This window comes from Artemia franciscana, chromosome 16 (assembly GCF_032884065.1).
Source record: "Artemia franciscana chromosome 16, ASM3288406v1, whole genome shotgun sequence".
Classification (NCBI taxonomy): Eukaryota; Metazoa; Arthropoda; class Branchiopoda; order Anostraca; family Artemiidae; genus Artemia; species Artemia franciscana.
In genome coordinates, this window is record NC_088878.1 from 6312333 (window position 1) to 6336628 (window position 24296).

Consider the following 24296-nt stretch of genomic DNA (forward strand, 5'->3'; position numbering starts at 1 on the left):
TGCACTTCTCATCCATCCCAATTTATTTATAGCGTCCCTCTTTACACCCTCCCAAGAAGTTCCCATTTCCCTTACGGCATCTTCCCATCCCATTTGGGGGTGACCTAATTTACATCGGCCCTAGGTGGCTGGCACAGAAGGACAATCTTTGCGAATCTGTCGTCTTTCACCCGCAGAACGTGTCCTAGCTATTATAGCCCTAGAAACCGGGATAGAAGTACCCCAGTTGAAAATTTTTTTTTCTTTCTAGCCATAGTATTTGTTCCTTATCGAGCACTATGGTAATTCACTGAACTCACAAAACTAGCATCAAAAGTCGAATCTATATGGTGTCAGAGAAGACTAAATCGAGTTAAATAAATCTCTGCCCATTTAGTCGCTGGTATAAATTTTGTATCAATATATTTTACAGACGTTTCGCAAAAACTGGAAAGTAATAAAATTTTTCAGGAAATCAGTAATTCTTTTTTTTTGCAGTTTTATAATATTTTGCCGTCAGCCTTGACATCACTAGTTATCAAAACTTCAGCTGTATTAATCTTCCTCTTGATATTCCATCCCTGTCTGTTGTTGGAATCTGTCGTCCTTCACCGCAGAGCGTGTCCTAGCTATTATAGCCCTAGAAACCGGGATAGAAGTACCCCAGTTGAAAATTATTTTCTTTCTAGCAATAGTATGTGTTGCTTTGGGTACATCCCAAATCTTCCTCCTGATATTCCATCCCTGTCTGTTGTTGGAATCTGTCGTCCTTCACCGCAGAACGTGTCCTAGCTATTATAGCCCTAGAAACCGGGATAGAAGTACCCCTGTTGAAAATTATTTTTCTTTCTAGCAATAGTATTTGTTGCTTTGGGTACATCCCTACCCGATTTATTTGCCAGGAGGGTGGTAGCTGTCCAAAGCCATACTGCTGACAACGCCATCGGAAACATCATGGGATGTTTACAATACGTAGATGTTTACATACAGCTGTCCAAAGCCACGTGTAATACGAAGGCACTTCAGTATACAGCAGTTTTTTTGCAAAAGAACCATTTTTGCAAAGCGAAAAGAAAGCGGTTAACTTTGTATCCGGTGGATTCAGGGCTCTTTGTTGCACGTTGGTTTCCGAGAAATAAACACGTTGACCATTCTGTAAATGTACCGCTAAGTGAACAACAGCTGGACTACGTTCATGTATCGGAAATGAAAGAATTCGCCAAACAGCTTCATTACTGCTTATGTATCTTCCAGCCTGATCTTGTACGATTTCGTCGATATCTTTGATTTCGGGCTGCAAGCCAAAAACTGCCATGTCACTGCCTTTGTTGACGTATTTACATATGTATTTGATTACCTTTACGGAGTTACAGTATTCAACGTTTATGTGTGCATTTAATATTTTTGATAATAACGGGGAATATGGAACAACCCACGTGTTATCTACTTTGATGGTGGTACCGTTACTCTTCTTTATTATTGCTGTTTTACCGCCATCTTCAGTAGATCTTCTTCTATATTGTGGGTAACCATCATTGCCAGTAATTGTGTTGGATACTAAAAGTCGAGGATATTGCTTTGTGCACCTTCCTTTGGCCATGCATGGTGAATTTTCGTTCAGTGCACCGCAAGGTCCATGTATCATATTTTTTACAATAATATCATGTAACCCCTTATCGACATTTTCATCAGGTATTTCAGCGGAAATCACATCATCAATTTCGTTCGAAGTAATTTTTTTATGTAGCCAGATTAGTATATGTGCGTGTGGCAAACCTCGTTTTTCCCAATCCACTGAGTACATCCAGCATCGCACTGACCCAAACACTTCAAGTTTTACTATGTAGTTTATCAGTGATTTCAACTTTTGCCAGAAGACACGGGCCGTAATATCATGTCTATGAACCGCCGATTGTCCTTGAAGTAAAAGCTGCTGTATCTCGTCCCAAGCTTGATTACATGTAAATGTAATAGATAAATCTGGACGACCATAGAGACGAACATACGCAATAGCATCTTGAGCATATTCATGCATATGACGGGGACTGCCAGCGTATGACGAAGGTAAAATTGTTAATCTTCCCACGTTTGTGGTATTACCGTCATTTACAACTGCTTCTCGCAAATGAATGTATTGTTCAGAGCGGAGCTTGGTCTGATTCAGGCGGATATATAGCAAATGTTCTGATTCAATTTTAGCATACATATCAGCGACGTATTGGTGAAACAATTCACGGCATTTTAAAATATAATTTTCTTCATCCTGCCGAATCATTAGTCTATAGGAATAATAATGCATTGTGCTGCATTTCTTATTCATTTCTTTGTTAGTGGCTGGATTTATCAATTTAATATTAAAGTGATAGCCGTCGGCTCCATCCCAAAAAATGATAGGATATTGTAGGGCATCGTAGCATCGATGAGTTTCAGCAATTCTTAACAACTGAGCGTTTCGCTTATGAAGAATAATATCTCGAGGTAAAAACTGATCACCGACCATAACGATTGCCACTTCGTCGATAGTTGGAGCTTTGTATCTACGCACATGTTGGCCAGGAGGCGTTTTGTCAGCGGAAATAACAATTTTATGCGCATCAGTAGGCATCAAATCGATGGCTGTTTTGAACAGACGCACTAAATTATTATTTTCGTGGAAAAGATGTTGCAATTGGGAAACGATTCTCCTTTCAACTTTGGGAGAAATTTCGCAACGTGCATTCAATTCAGAATTTCTATCACTGATGAAGTACAATTGTAAAAATTTATGATTCTCGCCTGAGAATGGTAGAAGGGACCCTGCTTTATGATAAATTTGCCCTTTTACTTTGAAAGTAGACATAAATTGATCTGGATTTTCGATTTGGGCTCCAAACGACGTCATTTGGAAACATGAGTTATATTTTCTGCTTTTTGACAAAAAACACTTAGATTCTGACGTAGTTCCAGTAAGGAAAGTCTTCAATGGCTCTGGTGGTGCAGCCAATAGAGGAAGTTTAACTTTTCCTGAGGCGCAACACATTCCCATTGTTTCACCATTGAATTTCAAGGCCTTGCAATAGGGACAAATTTTAGACATAGTCCCGATTTGAACACATCTACTCAAGCTATAATCATCGACTGGGCTGTACCTGAATGCCAGGCGATAACCTTCAGGTTGCTCTGATTCCTCGGCACGCTTTCTTTTCTTACTTTCTCTATCAGCAGCAAGCCTGATTTCTTGCTGTTCTTGTGATTCCTCGGCATGCCTTCTTTTTTCACTTTCTCTTTTAGCAGCAAGTCTGGTTTCGCGTTGCTCTGGTAGTTCCTCGGCACGCTTTCTGTTCTTTCTTTCTCTATCAGCCTCTAGCCTGTTTCCTTGCTGTTCTTTTGATTCCTCGGCACGCTTTCTTGTCTTACTTTCTGTATCAGCAGCAAGTTTTTTGGCATAGACTCTTTGAGCATCTTCCTCGGCTGTTGCCATTGTAAGTTCATCAGTCATTTTAAAGTTAAACATTAATAGATTTCTACGTGAACGCATGTCTTAAATATCTTTAATGACGTCACCGTCATAACAAAAATGACGACAACTAACTTCATGATGTCAGTCAACACACAAACATGACGTCACCCGACAGACAGACACATCCACAGACAACTTATTTTTATATATATAGATAGATTTTGTTGAGGACAGCCCTTGGGCATAGGGTTGAAATATTCATTTAGGTTTAAAGTTCCATTGTCTTCAGAGGAAACTCCCAGTTGTTCTACTTATTATTTGAGCTTATGATGGAACGGCAGTGTGGTCTTCATTTCTATTTTCGGCAACGACCATATTGATATTTTACTGCAATAACTATTAGTATAAATTCGTCGTTGCATTAATTATTCGATCCTCACTAAAGGTTTAGCCCTGGAGACCGATGACAGGATCCCCGAATGTAGTGGTTCATTTTAAAAATGTAATTGCAGCTAATGTGCACTGTTCTGTAAAACAGTCGTTTTTAGATCAGCTGTTTTACTGGGAGTGCAATCTGGTGCAACCAGAGTGAAAAGATACCTTCTCTGTAGCTCCGTGGTAAAAAGCGGGATTCATTAATTTACGTGTGTGACTTTTTTGTCAGTGTTATCACGTTATTTCTTATTTCCGTTGAGACAAAAGACTCTGACTTCTTGAACCCTGAATGGTTTATTCGAAATAAGGGGTTCAGAATACAAAACTCGCTTAGAATTGGTCCAAGTGAAAATTGGAAAATTACGCGCAGTAAATTACGTGTCAAGTCCAGCTACTTCCCTCTAGTAATTCGGGTATCAAAAGATCGTATCTTCATAATTATTAATTTTCAGAAGAGCAAAAAATCTCACAACTTTTTCATTTACCCTCCGATAACCGTAAAAAAAGATACTAATTGATATGTTAAATCAATACATAACAATTCTTTTTTGTTTTACGGTTATTGGGGGGGGGGGGAGTTATAAGGATTTTTTTGGCTCTTCTGAAAATTTATATTGTGGAGATATGACCTTTTGATACCCGACTGATACACTGTTTGGTCCCTCTGAAGAAGACTGGATTGAATATTGCTCTACTAAGCTCTGAATTTTGATACAATTAAAAAAAATTAAATTCCATCTGATTGGTTGGAATTCTAAGGTAATTTAAAAAAATTCTTGACTGAAAATTTTAAGCCATCGAAAAATCCGAAAAGGTATTGATTGCCAATACTTTTTATGAATAAACCTTCGGTTACTCCTGGATTTTGCTTTAAGCACATATTCAAAATAAGTTATTCACTAACCCCTTGCCAAATTATTTCAGCTGGTGAACTTGGACTCGGCACGATCGTCGGGTCTGCTGCATGTAACCTGATGCTCATCGTTGGTTGCTGCATCATGGCCATTCCTCAAGGACAAACTCGAAAAATCAAGGACATTCAGATTTTTGCGGTAACAAGCACCCTTAGTCTCTTGGCATATTTATGGCTTGTTATAATTCTCATTGCTGTTTCTCCAGATGAAGTAAGTTCAAATGATTTAATAAGTCTTTTCACCCCCCACCCCCAGGAAATATCCCCAAGGTGAAACCCCACTGGAAAATACCCCCTGAGAAAATTTCTCCCGGCGAAGAATATTCCCACCCCGTAAATACTCCCCCTTGGAAACTGATATTTAATCCTTCTTGATTTCTGGGAATATTTTTGGTGTACGCTGTTATTGTGAAGGTAAAGATTAACATTTACCCCAAAATGAGTAGAATTTTTTCCCTAAAGGAGAGAATCTTCCTCATCCCCGAAAAGGCCACCCTCTTGGTTAAAGTTTGACTGTGAACGTTGAATTGTTTGAATAGTGAAACATTGAATTCAAAATGTCTGATTCAAACGTCCCAAATACGTAAAAAAAATACTTCTCTGGCACATCTCTCTTCTTTATTTCCAAATTTAGTCCTTTGTGCGGCCTTGCACATATATTGTTTATTACGACTAATGCCCAGGCAATACTATAATCACATTTGCGGATAAAGTAAAGATTACACTCGACACCATTGCCAATAATGTATATCAAGTTTGAGTTGAGGGATGTTCAACTTTCAAGCTTAAGTTTATTGGCCCTTTATGGAAAGAATTAATCAAACTCCAATGTCGAGCTATTCACCCTACAGTGTCGAGCTGTCCACAAGTTTCCGGAGGCTATATAACAATGTACTAAAATCTTGATATTATATTTCCCTAAATCTTTATTCAATTTGCTTTATTTACCCTTGTTTTCTCTTTTCTTTTTTTTCTCTCTCTTCTTCATTTTCAATTTTTTGTTGTTTTGGTCCTTAACAAGTTCACTTCTAGGATCTTTATTATTATTGTTGTTATGTGTTTTCTTTTCTTTTTGAATAAATTGAATTGAAAACTTTAGCGTACGGAGCAAGGCGTCCAGAGGAACAACAGCCCCCTTCATATAGAGGGTAACGACTGTTCGTCTCAAATTTGTCGTTGCTGTTTATTGTGATAAAAAGAAGGAAAATGCCGAATATGAGGCTGAACACGCAGTTTTGAGTCTCTTGAAATTAAATACAGCATATAGATTAAACGTTTCCCAATAAACTTCTATTTTTCCCTAGTTTGTAGTGAAGCATCTTTGAGCCAATTGAATATAAAACTGAGGCTAAAACCGAAATATAAATATCCAAAAGCCAACATTGAGTATTTATAATATTTTAAAATTTTGACTGCTGGGGAGTCGTATGGTCGTCCGTTAAATTATGAAAATTGCGATGTATCCTTTGGCCTTGCACGACAATATACAAACCTAAGAGCTTAAGTTTAAATGATTAAGTTTAAACGGAATAATTTCTGTTCGTTTAAATTTTGAATGTCGCTCCTTACTTGCAGCTAAAAAGACTTGTTTTTCTTATCTAATTTCTGAACGTTTTTGAATTAATGCATGTTTTGATTTTGGCTCACCACACATGAAAAATTAAAAGGAAATTATATTATTATTATTTTTTTTGCTAAATGACTTTCACACAGTTTTGATCGGACGATTTTGATAAAAAAAAGGGGTGGTAGAGGAGGCCTAGTTGCCCCCCAATTTTCGGTTACCTAAAAATGCAATTAGATTTTTTATTCTTTTTACGAACATTTTTGTTAGTAATAAACATACGTATCTTACGAATTGACTTACGTAACGAACTTCTATATTTGTGTATTTTTATGACGTATATGAGGGTCTTCGCCCCCTCATAAATACCTCGTTCTTTACACTAAAGCTTGAATTTTGTCCCAAATCTTTAAGAATCACCCCTGAATCACAAAGCCCGTGGAATAAATAGTCGCGCCACCCCAACACCTAGTTGGGGGGGGGGGCGTCTCGCCCCCCCCCAAGCCCCCCCCGCACGCGTAAGTCGTTACGCGCCATTGTAGTTGTGTCCCTGTGTCCCACTTGTGAATATAGATAAAAGATAAAAGATTTCTCTTTTCGTCATGGATATATATATGTTTTTAACGACGTAAAACTTGCGAATATAAAACATTCTTCGATGTCCCATTGTCTGTGGATATAGATAGATTGTCAGGTTTACCGACTCTTGAACATGCAACATAAAATTGTCCATGGGAAAAACAATCCGTATTCAGATCTATACCTCATTATTCAAATGATTGCCCTTGAGCTTTGTTGATGGTGATTGCTAATTCCCTGTGTCCCCGTCGTCATTTATATATCCCCCTGTGTCCCCGGCATCCCCGTTGTATTTGTGTCCCTGTGTCCCGGTCGTCATTTATATACCCAGTATCCCGGTCGTCATTTGTGTCCCAGTTTCCCAGTCTGTAATTTCTCTTTGAGGGTCCCGGTCGTTATTTATATTCCGTGTGTCCCGGTCGTCATTTGTGTCCCGGTGTCCCGGTCTGTAATTTATCTTTGAGTGTCCCGGTCGTCATTTATATTCCTTGTGTCCCGGTCGTCATTTGTGTCCCGGTGTCCCGGTCTGTAATTTATCTTTGAGTGTCCCGGTCGTCATTTATATCTCCCGGTCGTTATTTGTGTCCCAGTGTCCCAGTCTGTAATTTCTCTTTGAGTGTCCCGGTCGTCATTTATATTCCCTGTGTCCCGACTTTTAGTTTTCTTTTTCTCCTTTCTTTTTCAGTTTTTTTCCTTTTTTTAGTTTTTTTTATTAGTTTTTTTTTTCTTTTTAGTTTTTTTTAGTTTTTTTTTCTTTTTTAGTTTTTAGTTTTTTACTTTTTTTTATTTTTTATCTTTTTTAGTTTTTTTAGTATTTCTTTTTAGTTTTTTTTGTAGTTTTTACCTTTTTTAGTTTTTCTTCTTCTTTAGTATTAATGCTAAAGCCAAGGTTCGAACCTGGAACCTCTCGGACCTAGAACCTGGAACATAACGACATATAACGAACATATAACGAACATAATTAGAGATTGGTCATAATAGGAATGTTTTCTATTTTTCTTATTTAAAAGAGTTCAAATTTGTTACGTACGTGGTCTCCCAGTATCAAGTACTTTCATGTATTCAAGTATTCACGAAATCCACAGTATTCACTACGGACGACATCCAGTTTTTTTTTTTTTTTTTTTTTTTAAGAGAATCAGTGTCTAATAGTTTTTTTTCGTAGGTAGAAGTTTGGGAAGGGCTAGTAACCGTTTGCTGTTCCCATTACTGGTGATTTCAGCATATCTCACAGAGAAGAGAGGCTGTCCTTGCTTGAAACCTATCAAAGTCAATCAACTCAACGATGACCAAATCGAAATCGATGACCAAAACGGAAATCAAATCATAGATGAACCAAGTCTTCAGCAATCAGGTGAGGTTATGTTGATTCTGATATTTTACTCCATGTTTGTAGCATGGCTGTGGCTAACAGAAGGAATAACAGGTAATTGCTCTCGCTTATGACTGTGCTGTTACCGGTGTATCTGTTTCTGAATTTTACAGTAGTCTGTTGCTTATAGAGGAACATGCTAATGGAATTTCAAATAATTCTATTTAAATGGTTTACTTTTTCTGAATTCTTAGTGCTAAATAATTCAATTAATTTCAAGCACAAATTATACTTTAAATAGGAAACAGTTTGTTTTTTTTATGTCAAGATTTCTGGCGACTTGATGACAGACCTGCAGTTTTAGTGGTACTCGTGTATTTGCCCAAACACATTCAAGAAGTTTGCTTTGTTTGACCTGATCAAAACCGGTTTTTCACACCCATTTAGTTATAAATAGCTTATTCTTTCGTCAAATAAACTACGCTGCAGGAATATTTTAATTAAATATTTATTATATAGAGGTGGTTGGTTTAGGTTAGGTATTTAATATAATGTGTTCTAGGCAGCCTGCTTTCTATAATTCTTTGTTGTAGTTTCCATAGCTATGTTACTAAATTACTATATTTTCATCTTATTTTGGTATATTTCATTATTGATAACCTAACTTCACTTCTTGAGTGTGTTAAGGATAATACACAAGTACTGTTTTAGCCATTAAAGACGCACCAGCAGTACGGAAAGTGACCAAAGCAGAATTTTTTTTATTTATTTTTTGTAATAAAAAAGGTTCAAATATTTTGACTCTACGTCCGGAAATATTTTTCAACGAAAAAAAATTAAACTAAATTTAAAAAAAACAGCATATGAATAGAATACAAGATAAAAGGTCCCGTGGTGGCGCAGTGGATTTGACCTTAGCTTGGTAATACGGGACCCAGAGATCGAATCACGCTGCAGGAATGCACTGCAGGGCCGACACAGGGACCTTAGTAGACAAGAAGCGTCGTTAATTCTTAAATAATAATAATACAAGGTAAAAGAAGAACCATTTCGTCACTTCATATAGTACGAAAAACAAGCAAAATCATTTTTAATTTGTTCCTTTTTTAACTGTTTTCTTTTTAATTTTGAAAAAATCCATTTTAACTTGCAAAAAAGTTCTTTTTACACAAAAAAGAAAACTGTCTTTGCCCCATAGTCATCCTGATTTTGCTTGTTTTTCTTTGAAGTGACGAACAGTTGATGGATAGATGACTTTGGGTTAGTTTTCACCTGAATTTTTTGGTTCTCAATTTGCCTCTTATTTTATGTATATGTTTTTTTTTCAATTTTCCTTCTTATTTTTTTTTTTTTTTTATTTATCTTAAAAATTTGGTGATTTTCCTGGGGGTTCTTTTTCTTGTAGTAAGGATAAATCTTAGTTCAGACACATTGTTTTACAGCAGATAGCTATTCATTATCAACAAGTAAATTGAAGAAACGGGATTCTTCTGCTTGTTAAGAAAATAATGTAAATGCTACAATGTAGCCACATTGTGCTGTAATACCAGATGGGAGTCTACCACTTCTTATATCATTAATTTTACAAGGTTTTAGACAATTTCTGTAATTTGTGTGTTTGGTGGTGTTTATTTGAATTTAATATCTTCCTCCAAGAGTAGGGGTAACTGATAAGAGTGGAAACTCGCGCTAGTGAAAAAAAGTCAGTTTTTTTCTCAAAAAAAAATCTCAAAAAAGTCATATCTTTCAGTTTTTTTATGCAAATTTTCTAATTATTTAGAGACTCTTTTGATGTTTTCACCTGCCACAGCGTTGTGTTTGGCGTAAGTACTTTTCAATTCCCACCTTTCCATGTTAAATTACGAAAGATCCTACTCATATCACTAACCCATACTGTTTGATTGAACAGAGGAAGGTTGAAGACCTTCCTCTTGAAAATTGAGTTCATCAATATAAAATTTGTGTGCATGTCCTTGGGCAATATCTTTTCACAGAACTAGGTTATCTTTCATTTTTTTCCCAAAGAATAAATAAAATCAGATAAATTCGTAATTAATTTTATTAGAAATTTCATATACGAAATATTAAAAGTTTGAACCATGTCATTTCGTAATAAATAGAGTGTGGTGCCACAGACTTGATTTTGAATACTTAGATACGTTTGAAAGCCGGTGAAAAATAGCTATATTGCATCGATAAGAAGCTGGCATTTTCAATTGGAAATCTCCCGAGAAAAAAGGAATAAAACAAGAGCTAAGAGCTCATATGGCACTTGTGACGAGGTCGGAAGTACCAAGAGCTCATATGGCATGAGCTCTAGCAAAATTATAAGAAACAATAGATTAATTAAAAAAAAAAAAATCAGAGGCTTAATGCCAGTTGGGATTTAAAATAAGAGCTCTGAGACACAAGGTCCTTTTAAACATCAAAATTCATTAAGATCTGATCACTCACTCGCTAGTTAAAAATACCTAATTTCTCTAATTTATCCTGTCCCTTCAGCCCCCCCCCCAGATGTTCGAATCCGGGAAAACAACTTTATCAAGTCAATTTGTGCAGGTCCCTGACACACCTACCAATTTTCATCGTCCTAGCACGTCCAGAAGCACCGAACTTGCCAAAGCACTGGACCCTCCTAACTCCCCCAAAGAGAATGGATCCAGTCCAGTTTCGTCAATCAAGTATCTACGACATTTGCTTATTCTACCCACCAGTTATTCCACCTCCAAGTTTCATCCCGATCTCTCCACTCTAAGCAATTTCTAAGATTTCTGGTTTCCCCCTCCAACTTTCCCCAAATGTCACCAGAACTCGCCGGGGTTTAAAATAAGAGCTCTGATGCATGAGTTCCTTCTAAATATCAAATTCAAAATTACCTCACGATCGGTCACCCGCTCTTAAGTTAAAAATACCTAATTTTTTATAATTTTTCCGATTAACACCCCCTACAACTCCCCCAAAGAGAGTGGATCCGTTTCGGTTATGTCAATCACGTATCTAGGACTTGTGCTTATTCTTCCCACTAAGTTTCATCCTGATCTCTCCACTCTAAGCGTTTTCCAAGATATGCGGTCCCCCCCCCTCCCAAAAAAAAATCCCCCCAATGACACTGAATCCGATCAGAATCTAAAACATGAGATCTGAGTTACGAGATTTTTCTAAATATGAAATTCAAGATCTGATCACTCCTTCGTAAGTTAAAAATACCTCATTTTTTCTAATTTTTCAGAATTAGCCCTCCCACCAACTCCTCAAAAGAGAGTGAATCCGTTTTGGTTATGTCAATTACGTATCTAGGACTTGTGCTTATTTTTCCCACTAAGTTTCATCCCGATCCCTCTATTCTAAGCATTTCCCAAAATTTTAGGTTTCCCTCTCCAACTCCCCTCAATGTCACCTGATCCAGACGGTATTTAAGATAAGAGCTCTGAGACATGATATTCTTCTAAACATTAAATTTAATTAAGATCCGATCACCCGTTCGTAAGTTAAAAATAGCTTCATTTTTTCTAATTTTTCTTAATTAGCCGTCCCCCCACTCCCCCCAGATGGTCGAATCTGGGAAACAACTACATATAATTTAACTGGTCTGGTCCCTGATACGCCTGCCAAGTTTCATCGTCCTAGCTTATCTGGAAGTGCCTAAACTAGCGAAACTGGGACCGACAGACCAACAGAATTTGCGATCACTATATGTCACTTGGCAAATACCAAGTGCTATACAAGGTAATTTTTGTCTCTGGGGATGGAATATTTGGTTGAAGGTTGGCTTCAGTAAGGCTTATTTTTGAAAAGGGTTATTTCCTGGCTTTGGGCAAACCATGGATGGAAGTAGTTATAAACCCTCCTAAATTGAAGGAAAACTCGACTTTCTTAAAACTTGAAACCCTCTCCCCCTCACCCTATTTGAGATAGGGTTTGTGATATCAGAGCTTAATATGAGCCCTGATCCTAATAATCTTTGGTCTAGCTTTCATTTGGATCCGTTGCTCCATTCGCAAGTTATAATAAATTAAACAAAAAGCTTGACTTTTTTCAGCACTTAAAACCCACTCCCCCTCGTTCTATTTGAGCTGGGATTCACGCTCAAATGAACGGATTCACTCTCTTTTGAGGAGTTGGTGGGAGGGCTAATTATGAAAAATTAGAAAAAATGAGGTATTTTTTACTTACGAAGGAGTGATCAGATCTTGAATTTCATATTTAGAAAAACCTCGTAACTCAGATCTCATGTTTTAGATTCTGATCGGATTCAGTGTCATTGGGGGAATTTTTTTTTGGGAGGGGGGGGGGACCGCATATCTTGGAAAACGCTTAGAGTGGAGAGATCAGGATGAAACTTAGTGGGAAGAATAAGCACAAGTCCTAGATACGTGATTGACATAACCGAAACGGATCCACTCTCTTTGGGGGAGTTGTAGGGGGTGTTAATCGGAAAAATTATAAAAAATTAGGTATTTTTAACTTAAGAGCGGGTGACCGATCGTGAGGTAATTTTGAATTTGATATTTAGAAGGAACTCATGCATCAGAGCTCTTATTTTAAACCCCGGCGAGTTCTGGTGACATTGGGGGAAAGTTGGAGGGGGAAACCAGAAATCTTAGAAATTGCTTAGAGTGGAGAGATCGGGATGAAACTTGGAGGTGGAATAACTGGTGGGTAGAATAAGCAAATGTCGTAGATACTTGATTGACGAAACTGGACTGGATCCATTCTCTTTGGGGGAGTTAGGAGGGTCCAGTGCTTTGGCAAGTTCGGTGCTTCTGGACGTGCTAGGACGATGAAAATTGGTAGGTGTGTCAGGGACCTGCACAAATTGACTTGATAAAGTTGTTTTCCCGGATTCGAACATCTGGGGGGGGGCTGAAGGGACAGGATAAATTAGAAAAATTAGGTATTTTTAACTAGCGAGTGAGTGATCAGATCTTAATGAATTTTGATGTTTAAAAGGACCTTGTGTCTCAGAGCTCTTATTTTAAATCCCAACCGGCATTAAGCCTCTGATTTTTTTTTTTTTAATTAATCTATTGTTTCTTATAATTTTGCTAGAGCTCATGCCATATGAGCTCTTGGTACTTCCGACCTCGTCACAAGTGCCATATGAGCTCTTAGCTCTTGTTTTATTCCTTTTTTCTCGGGAGATTTCCAATTGAGAATGCCAGCTTCTTATCGATGCAATATAGCTATTTTTCACCGGCTTTCAAACGTATCTAAGTATTCAAAATCAAGTCTGTGGCACCACACTCTATTTATTACGAAATGACATGGTTCAAACTTTTAATATTTCGTATATGAAATTTCTAATAAAATTAATTACGAATTTATCTGATTTTATTTATTCTTTGGGAAAAAATGAAAGATAACCTAGTTCTGTGAAAAGATATTGCCCAAGGACATGCACACAAATTTTATATTGATGAACTCAATTTTCAAGAGGAAGGTCTTCAACCTTCCTCTGTTCAATCAAACAGTATGGGTTAGTGATATGAGTAGGATCTTTCGTAATTTAACATGGAAAGGTGGGAATTGAAAAGTACTTACGCCAAACACAGCGCTGTGGCAGGTGAAAACATCAAAAGAGTCTCTAAATAATTAGAAAATTTGCATAAAAAAACTGAAAGATATGACTTTTTTGAGATTTTTTTTTGAGAAAAAAACTGACTTTTTTTTCACTAGCGCGAGTTTCCACTCTTATCAGTTACCCCTACTCTTGGAGGAAGATATTAAATTCAAATAAACACCACCAAACACACAAATTACAGAAATTGTCTAAAACCTTGTAAAATTAATGATATAAGAAGTGGTAGACTCCCATCTGGTATTACAGCACAATGTGGCTACATTGTAGCATTTACATTATTTTCTTAACAAGCAGAAGAATCCCGTTTCTTCAATTTACTTGTTGATAATGAATAGGAGAAAATTATGGCTTGCCACATATGTTTTGCGTTTATTTCTGTCAGTTCTGGGACTGATCCTGCAACAACAATTGGAGGTCGCTTGAAGATAAAATGTGAGGGAAGGATATCCGGGTGCCTTTGGATATCTGGGTATTTTTCACAAATCCAAACTCAGTTTCAGTCTCTGTTGCATCAGTAAAACTAAAATGCATTTAATTAATAATTCAGAATACTGAATTTTCAGGCCAGGGTAAATGAAAAAGAGCACGTTTCCAAGTTATTTCAGTTCCATTTGATTGTCCCATTTGATTTATGTGTTGAAAAGGGGGAAGCAGCTGGGCTCGTTTTGTAAGCTTTTCTGTTGAATGTGTTTGAAGTTGAGCTGTTATTTATTGACTTTCTTTCAGAAGTTCAGGAGGCTTTGCCAAATGACCATGAGGAGCTTTTTGACTTTCCAGACCACCTTTTGTCTCCTAAAAGGGAAGATGTTCCTGTGGATACTTTTTGCACTTTTTCAGGACCATGTAAACTTGAACCTGACCCCCAGGAATTGAGCTCCACATGTTTTAACAGTGAAGGTACATCTCAAGCATTTGGTTTTTATATAATCAAATAGAATAAATTTGACTTTGCTAGGTCTTCATCATCTTAAGATTTGAAACTGCTGAAGCCAAATCGAGATGAAAAAAAACAAACTTGAAACTATGCAATGGACTATGGACAACAATTCCTGCAAATTCTCAAATTTGTAAATTTTTGTATAAAAATTGTTAGTTTTTTTCAAAGAATTTTTCTCATTTCTACAAAAAAATATTGAACATTAATGTTGTCTTGTACTGTAGTATTAAGTATTGTAGTGTAAAGGTTTTGTACTTGTAGATGATTATGTTTCTTTTGTACTCCGCTTGTTTTATTTCTATTGTCGTAAATCCAGCAGAAAATATATTATTATATAAAGCTTTCGAATAGTATTAATAACAGTTTATAGTAAGACTCAGTTTGGATTCTGAATTTTCGGAAAACACATCAAAGCAAAACAAGAGTTAAACACAAAACAACTCACTCAGTGTCAAATATTACCCTAAAATAGACCTCTGTTTTAAAAGGAAAAACAGAATTTTTTTGCAAATCAACGATGTACTTATGGTGTTTGAAATTTTTAAAGGGATTATGCTACCGTATTTAGAAATTTCAATAAACAAACTCAAGAAAAACCCAGTTTAAACAAAAGCCAAGTAAACAAAAGTTTAAATTGTGATTATAAATTTTCAGTTACAAAAGAATGTCCAGCATTTATAGGAGTAAGTCAGAGAGGAAGATAATTTTTGTGTGGCAGAAGTGGACAATATTTTTCCGTTATGTCCAAAATAGTAATATCAGTTAAAAAAAAATGGTGCAAAAAATAAAACTACTGAAAATAATGACTTGAACATGAGCTTTGCGATTTTTCTTATCATAGTTTTTTCAGTAGAAAAAAAAAAGATTCTGAAGATATTCTATACTATAAAATAGTAGAACATGAAGTTTTTCTACAGACTTCTAAGCCATTCTTCTTCAACGTAGTAATGGCAGCGGCATAACCAGGTGGCGTAGACCAAGGGTTGCACTCTCCAAGAAAAGAAAGTGGAAGCTTACTTTTGAAGTATATAAAGACTACGAAAGATTTTAGGGATTTTCCATCGTTAGCCCTAGCTACTAAAGCTTATGGTTTCTGTGTTAGTTAGCCAAATACACTGGAAGGATTTTGTACTTACAAAAACATATTCAAAGCTTTATACCGCATGCTTAACCACCTCCCGCACTTCTGCACAAGGCCACTGATAGAGAATACACCTCCAAAAATGCTATCCCACACGGCCTGAGTCACAAACTTGGAGCTAACACCATCAATTTACTTTCATCCCAGGACATCATGGACGCTATACAATCATTTATCAGGTTTTATTATTTGTTCAACTCTGTTGTAAGTTCCATGTTCACAAAAATTAAACAGCTTAATTCCCATCATTTTCTAAAATAGTCAGGTATAAGGCATGGAAACCTGGTAATTTATTATACTCTGAAAAGAGTCTGCTTATGACGGCAACTTTGCTTTTAACACCAATGAGTAGTGGATGCTGTAGGGACTTGGAAGGGCAATCAAAGAAAGGGGGGTAATTTGAATCTTATGTTTATTTGTAATGAGCAAACACAAAACTTAAAAATTAAATGTTGGCAGATTTATTTCCCCAAATAAACTAAAATTAATTTTCCAAAACAAAAAAAAATATAAAAAAAAATTACTTGAGTATATTTTAAGCATAATATTTGTTAAACATGAAAAAGCTTTGTATATTATTTTTATTGCTATGTTTAGTTGGTGTAATGAAAAATAATAACACATCACACACAAAAAGAAACGTTGCCACTTAAGCACAAATGATAGTCTGGCCTTTTGATGGCTTTTGAGATTTATGCATTTCCTATTTGTTTCGGGTCTCCTTTTTACTTGTTTCATTGATTGTAATTTCAGTCGTTTTAAAATTGAAATATTGTGTGACTTTAATTGTGCTGGTCATTGGCCTATTACGGTTCTTTAACTTCAAGAAAGCTTCGCTTACTCGGTTTTGTATTCTTATTATTATTTTCAAAATGAAATTACTGTACATCGCTATAAGGTACAGCACAGCTAATCAAGTAACAGATGAGCTTGGTCGAGCCTATAATGAAGAGTTCAACCAACCATAACGAAATGAAATCGTAAATTTTAGATAAAATTGTAAATTATAACCAACTATTTTCTGCTGACAAACCTCTTAAGTGACAAATATCGATTTTTCACATCCTTTTCATTAATCATATATCTACTTTCATCCCAATCTCATGTTCTTTAACTCTCTTTGAAAACTTACCTTTAAAAAGTAATTTATAGTGAAATCGCAATATTTGATTAATTACATGGAAAAGACAAGATTATGAAGTTTAAGTCCCTAGAATAGAAAACAACACATTAGCAAAAACAGACCAGATTCAAAACTATCCTTTACCGGGAAAAATACAAAGAGCAAATCAGGGCCAACCATGGTGCATAGTAGCCTAAAGCATGAAAACACTCTTTGAAAAATAACCGTCAAGGGATAAGGATTTTGTGTGAATTTTAAAAGGGACTTGAAAAAATTTAAAACGCGCTCACCAAATCATCTCCCTTCTCCCCAAAAATAAGTTGTTGCAAGCTTGTGTTTTACCCCACTCTGGTATCGGATTAGACCCATGTCATTAAAACAGAAAAACAATCACAAAGAGACAAGTGACAGAGGATCTTGTTTAAATAAAACGTCGTAACCTCATACCTGCTTTTATGAGGTTAATTCTCGCATTTATAAATGCGTGAGATTTTAGTGCAACGGTACCTTCGCCACTGTGAATATGGGCGTTTTTATCAGTTCAAGAATACCTTAGTAAAGTTTTGAAGAGCACCTCATAAACTACAGAGTAGTATTGACGAAGCTGTAAACTCAGTTGTAAATTGTAAATTGATGCCTGTGAAACTATAGAGCCTTACAGCCTTTTTTTTTAATGAGCCAAAGGTAGAAGCACTGATAATTTGTTATTATGCCTTTCCAGCCCCCAAAGACTAGTTCTCAGTAACTATAAATAGATTAGCTCTAGTTATTTCCAAAAATTAATTAGCTATAATTTGGATATGAAAATTTGGGAATAAAGTACCAAATCATGAAATTGGTTTTCTATTAATAAAATTACCTATTATTATCACACTGAGATCTAATATTCAGTGTCATTTTCACGCTTGTAGTCTGTTTATTTATCTTATGAGGGTTCATTATTTATTTGTAAATTATTGACAATATTTAATCCTACTTTTATTATTTTCTGTCTCTTTGTTAATTTTCTATTTTTGTTGATGAAGCTGGAGATACTTTATCAATTGAAACTGAAACGATCAGAGAACCTGCTATTTCAACTCTATCATCTGAACATCAACTGCTGCCTGTGGGTGCTGCATCCAGAATAACCAATTTAACATCAGAATCAGACTCTCAAAATCTGGACAGCAATGACGAAGGTATATTTGAAACTAGTAGTGTTGCGAATTTAGTATGAAAAGGAAATATGTGGTCAAACATAAAAGTTTTTGTAAATTGTACACGCAAAACATCAACATGTATATCAAACAATATAAACTATATAACATAATTCAAATTAAGCATTTTATTAATCTCCTAAAGTGGAGAGTATAAAGAAAAAGAAAAATGAACAAAGTGATCTTATAAAAATAAACAACAAACAAATATAAATACTGGCCAATCTACCTAAACCTATATTACACTAGGAATTCTTAATTACATTTCATTAATAATATCGTAAATTTTAACATAAAACAAGCAGCAAATCTAAAAAAAAATTGAAATATTAGAAATTATAAAAATAATACCAACTGACTAAAGAAGAAAAATAGTCTAGTTTCAATAATTTAAAAATTCCAAGTCGGGCTATGGGAAATAGATGGCCCTAGCGAATTAAATTTTTGTTGCTTCTTACTGATGACGTAGAATGAAATTTTGAAAGTTGACATAAAAAATTTCCAAAATAAAAAAATAGTTGTTTTAATATTTGAACGATTAAAAGAACTAAAATATGGTAGCCATGCTAAACATAGAAAAGCTTGAGATAGAGATACAGAATTAAAAACATGAGTTTTAATAAAAACAGTAGTAAATAAGTCCTGCTGAGATATTACTCTACAAAACTTGCAGAGATGCAAGAAAGGACGAATTTTATTACATATGCTTGACAAAGGCATAGTGACCACAAGGAATATTTAGGATCTATGGTCCTAGGATGAGGACCATAAGAAATATCTGAATAAAGGAAAGAGCATTACATAAAACGTTTTTAATGTGTCACATTATATGTTTAATGTTTTTAAAGCGTTAAAATAGTATTACCAAAAGTCCTTGGCTGACTAAGTTTGCCATTCAAATGATTCATCAAAATAACTTAAATCTTAAGTACAAAAGAATTGATGACATTTTACCTCGTGAGGCTCTAATCATTAGAAGTAACTAAGCTTCTTTTTACACTAGTTACTTAAAAACTTCTTTTTCAAGTGACTAAAAAGTTAAGCAAGTGCAGCATAACTTCCGTTACATGGGAATATAGCTGATTATTCTTTTCCAGAGTTAAATACTACTACTAGTACTACTAACGTCTCAGCGTAGCACCAAAACGCATGAGGTCAACACAGCTATACGCGCTCTTCCTCCATCCCAATTTGTTCTAAGACTCCACACCCTCTTTGCATACTCCCAGGACGTTCACATTTCCCTTAAATTTTTTTTTATGAGGTCCTTTCATCTCAATCGCGGACGAGCTGCTTTCCGTTTAACCCGAGACACTTAACCGGAAAGAACAATCTTTTGCAATTTGTCATTCTTCATTCGCAGATCGTGCCCTAGCCATATCAACCTTTCTCTCGATTATAACCCTAGGAAGCGGGATTGAACCACACTTTTCGTATAGCCTGTCGTTTGAATTATTATCAGTCAGTCGGGTACTCAAAACAATCTGTAGGCAATTTCTCTGGAAAACATCTAGCAAATCGTCCTCCGTTTTTGGAGCGCCCATACTTCAGAGCTATATTTGGCCACTGTCATCACTGCACCTTCCAATATTCTAATCTAAGTTTGCAGACTTATCTTTCTATGCCTACAAGCTTTGCAACTGTGAAAAACGCCCTGAGCCCTGGTTATTCTACTTTTAATATCTTCAATGCACCCACCGTCTTCACCAATAAAACTACCAAGGTAAGTGAAGCTGCCAACTTGATTGATTGTTTTGTTACCCCAAATCACCTTTTTTTTTCACTTATTCTCAGCAATAGTGTCTTAGTCTTCTTAACATTAATTTTCAAACCTAGTCTAGCGCTCTGAACTCACAAAATCTCTAAAAGTTCATTCATTTTGCTCACACTTTCATCTAGGATGTTTAAATCTTCAGAATTAACATCTTAGCACTGGAAAGTTATTCTTCCCCATTTTATTTCGTGTTCTTCATTTGCCTTTCCTGTGCTCCTTAAGTCAAAGTCCATCAAAATGATCCATATAAATGGAGATAGAACACAACCCTGCTTAACTAGAGATTTAATACAAAACTAGCTATTTTGTAGCTTTAATACAAAAGTATTTAATTCCAGTACATAGATTATGCTGATGATTAATACAAAAAGACGTATGTCCTACGTTAATTGAATTAATGTTATTCTCTTACATAGGAAAATGTGTTATTCTCATTAAGATAGTATGTGTCTGGTACACCGTATAAAGATAAGTCTTTGGTTTACAATAACGTAATCAAGACCGTTAGCTGTAAATACAACCCATAGTAGATAATTAATCGGGAAAAGGTTTTTAGCCCAAAAACACCCACCAAAACAGACCAAGCCCTTAACAATAATCTATTAGTCATAATGACGTGTGAATGCTTTGTCGTTGCATTGCTGGGAGAAGGTATGTAACTCACGGGACGTGTCCCTACACCGACCAAAACAGATCAAGTTTGTTCAGAAATCATGATGAAAGGGGAAAAGGGGGGCAGTTATCCCTGTAGATCCTAATTTTCAGAACTTCATAATTATTTTCTGATGTTTACAAATTTATTGATACAATGACCTTCATGGATTGTTGCTTTTAAATTAGTTTTCAAAGTTAGATTATGATACAAGCTTTTCTCAATTTTTTTTTTTTTTTTATCCCGTATGACTCAAGTTTGAAATCTGAAACAGATTTTTTATATTATCATCTATTGAGTGAAACTAATTTCAAGCTTTGTTCTTTCATTTTTGTTTCATTCGAAAGTGGTAGGCAGTGTAGATCCCAAACAGGTAACAGTTATAAAATCTTCAACTTTCATTTTAATTGCTGTGATGTCTAATTATTAAATTGTTTTTACCTTATTTAATGTTAATAAAAATTTTTTACTATAGAGATAAATCAATTTACTGTGTGCAGTTCTGATGGTATGGATCAACCAAAAATCTTTGGCCCAAAACCAATCTTGAAGGTGAAGAAGCTGACAGAAGGCTATTGATGAATTGACATCTGGTATTTGGCGTCGTGCCACCTGCGGAAAAGCAGAAAAATCGTTTTTTATGCTAAATCTTCACATCAACACCGGCTGTGAAGAACTTTCACCAATACAATGTGACATCTGCCCTGCAATATTTAGGGAATACAGAAATTTTGTAGTTCATATTATGAAACACCAAATGGGACAGACAAGAAGATGTCCTATTTGTTTGTGTGAATGTATTGGCGATGTGAGTCAACATTTAGTTATACATGGTAATTTTTCCGCAAGCCGGTCTGAGTCAGAACTACAGGGAAGTTCATCACTTGCTGATACTCAGAATCATTCAACAAATGTTTGTTTTAATTCCTTCGAATTGGATTCTGAAGCAAAAAACTTGGACAATCATAATATATATTTGAATACTTCCTTGCATAGTAAAAAACATAAAACATTGAAAAGACTGAAAAAGGCACATGTAAAGATAAAGCAATACATTTGTGACGTATGTGACAAGAGTTTTTCTCAGTCAAGTATTTTCATTAAGCACCAAAGAGTGCATACTGGTGAGAAACCGTTTAAGTGTGATATGTGTAAAAAATGCTTTTCCGAATCAAGCTCTCTGAAAGTACATGAAAGGCTACATTCAGCTGAAAAACCCTTTAAATGTGATTTGTGTGAAAAAACTTTTTCTCAGTCAAGCAATTTGATTAAGCACCAAAGACTACATACTGGTGAGAAACCGTTTAAGTGTGATGTATGTGGGAAAACTTTTTCTCAGTCAAGCAGTTTGATTAGGCACCAAAGACTACATACAGGTGAGAAACCGTTTAAGTGTGATGTATGTGGGAAAACTTTTTCTGTGTCAACCAGTTTGATTAACCACAAAAGACTACATACTGGTGAGAAACCTTTTAAGTGTGATGTATGTGGGAAAACTTTTTCTCAGTCAAGCAATTTGATTAAGCACCAAAGACTACATACTGGTGAGAAACCTTTTAAGTGTGATATATGTGGGAAAACTTTTTCTCAGTCAAGCAGTTTGATTAGGCACCAAAGACTACATACTGGTGAGAAACCGTTTAAGTGTGATGTATGTGGGAAAACTTTTTCTCAGTCAAGCAATTTGATTAAGCACCAAAGACTACATACTGGTGAGAAACCTTTTAAGTGTGATGTATGTGGGAAAACTTTTTCTCAGTCAAGCAATTTGATTAAGCACCAAAGACTACATACTGGTGAGAAACCTTTTAAGTGTGATGTATGTGGGAAAACTTTTTCTCAGTCAAGCAATTTGATTAAGCACCAAAGACTACATACTGGTGAGAAACCTTTTAAGTGTGATATATGTGGGAAAACTTTTTCTCAGTCAAGCAGTTTGATTAGGCACCAAAGACTACATACTGGTGAGAAACCGTTTAAGTGTGATGTATGTGGAAAAACTTTTTCTGTGTCAACCAGTTTGATTAACCACAAAAGACTGCATACTGGTGAGAAACCTTTTAAGTGTGATGTATGTGGGAAAACTTTTTCTCAGTCAAGCAATTTGATTAAGCACCAAAGACTACATACTGGTGAGAAACCTTTTAAGTGTGATGTATGTGGGAAAACTTTTTCTCAGTCAAGCAATTTGATTAAGCACCAAAGACTACATACTGGTGAGAAACCTTTTAAGTGTGATATATGTGGGAAAACTTTTTCTCAGTCAAGCAGTTTTATTAGGCACCAAAGACTACATACTGGCGAGAAACCGTTTAAGTGTGATGTATGTGGGAAAACTTTTTCTGTGTCAACCAGTTTGATTCAGCACAAAAGACTACATACTGGTGAGAAACCTTTTAAGTGTGATGTATGTGGGAAAACTTTTTCTGTGTCAACCAGTTTGATTCAGCACCAAAGACTACATACTGGTGAGAAACCGTTTAAGTGTGATATATGTGGGAAAACTTTTTCTCAGTCAAGCAGTTTGATTAACCACAAAAGACTACATACTGGCGAGAAACCGTTTAAGTGTGATGTATGTGGGAAAACTTTTTCTGTGTCAACCAGTTTGATTCAGCACCAAAGACTACATACTGGTGAGAAACCTTTTAAGTGTGATGTATGTGAGAAAACTTTTTCTCAGTCAAGCAGTTTGATTAAGCACCAAAGACTACATACTGGTGAGAAACCGTTTAAGTGTGATCTATGTGTAAAGAATTTTTCTGATCCAAGCAGTTTGATTAGGCACCAAAGAGTGCACACTGGTGAGAAACCTGTTTAAGTGTGATATATCCAAGATAGAATATTCTTCTGAATTAAATCTTAATAATCATATAACAAACCATTCCTAGAAAAAATGCTAGTTCATATTTTACAATAACAATTTCTGTGGTCTTGCTGGATCTTATTGTACTCTGCGTCTTTATTTTGCCATTCTTTTATAGTTTTATCAGTTCATTAATTAATTCATTTTCTCTTTGAATATTCTTGTTTATTTCCTGAAAAAATTTGAAATAATTATTAATACAGGTTTCGGTCTGTCCTAAGAGAAGTAAATCTTTAAAACCATGATTATCACTCAGATATATACTCAGGGATTTATGCTCAGGGAAGAGGGATGTCTGCTCATTAAGTGAATGTTCCAATTAGCCGACGTTCTTTTAAAGTGATTATTACAGGTTTCGGTTATTAAGTTATTAATACAGGTTTCGGTCTGTCCTAAGAGAAGTAAATCTTTAAAACCATGATTATCACTAAGATTTAGAACATAATTATTTAGACCATGATTATCACTAAGATAAGAACTTTTTCTCTGTCATGCAATTTGATTCAGTATTTGATTCAGATTTATGCTCAGGGAGGGGGGAATGTCTGCTCATTAAGTGAATGTTCCAATTGGGCGACGTTCTTTTAAAGTGATTATAAAGTTTTTTGGACACCAATTCAGATAATAAAGGAATGAGTAACATTTGTTTATCCATACAATCTGGTTCCAAAGGACCTTTACTTTGTAACGTAAGAACTTTGGAAATCTTCATAATCGTCTAAAGTAAGTCGGTATGTGTACGCCTGGTTGAGTTAACACCCATTTAAAGTCTATTTATTCTTCTTTTAATATTTTCTCACCT

The 24296-nt window shown here is 35.5% G+C and overlaps 1 protein-coding gene across 3 annotated transcripts in view; it reads left to right on the forward strand.

Moving 5' to 3' along the window:
* LOC136036973 (zinc finger protein 271-like) overlaps positions 1–23650 on the forward strand; it is a 53078-nt gene extending 29428 nt beyond the window's left edge. For 2 of the 3 annotated variants that reach the window (XM_065719367.1, XM_065719368.1), the window contains exons 3-7: positions 4778–4977; positions 8075–8263; positions 14529–14699; positions 18029–18184; positions 21104–23650. In XM_065719367.1, coding sequence (XP_065575439.1) covers positions 21269–23449 — 2181 coding nt within the window. In that variant the 5' untranslated portion in view covers positions 4778–4977; positions 8075–8263; positions 14529–14699; positions 18029–18184; positions 21104–21268 and the 3' untranslated portion in view covers positions 23450–23650. Of the gene's footprint in view, positions 1–4777; positions 4978–8074; positions 8264–14415; positions 14700–18028; positions 18185–21103 lie in introns of those variants that run through there. The other variant, XM_065719369.1, reaches the window with a different exon arrangement.
* The last annotated feature ends 646 nt before the right edge of the window (positions 23651–24296 follow it).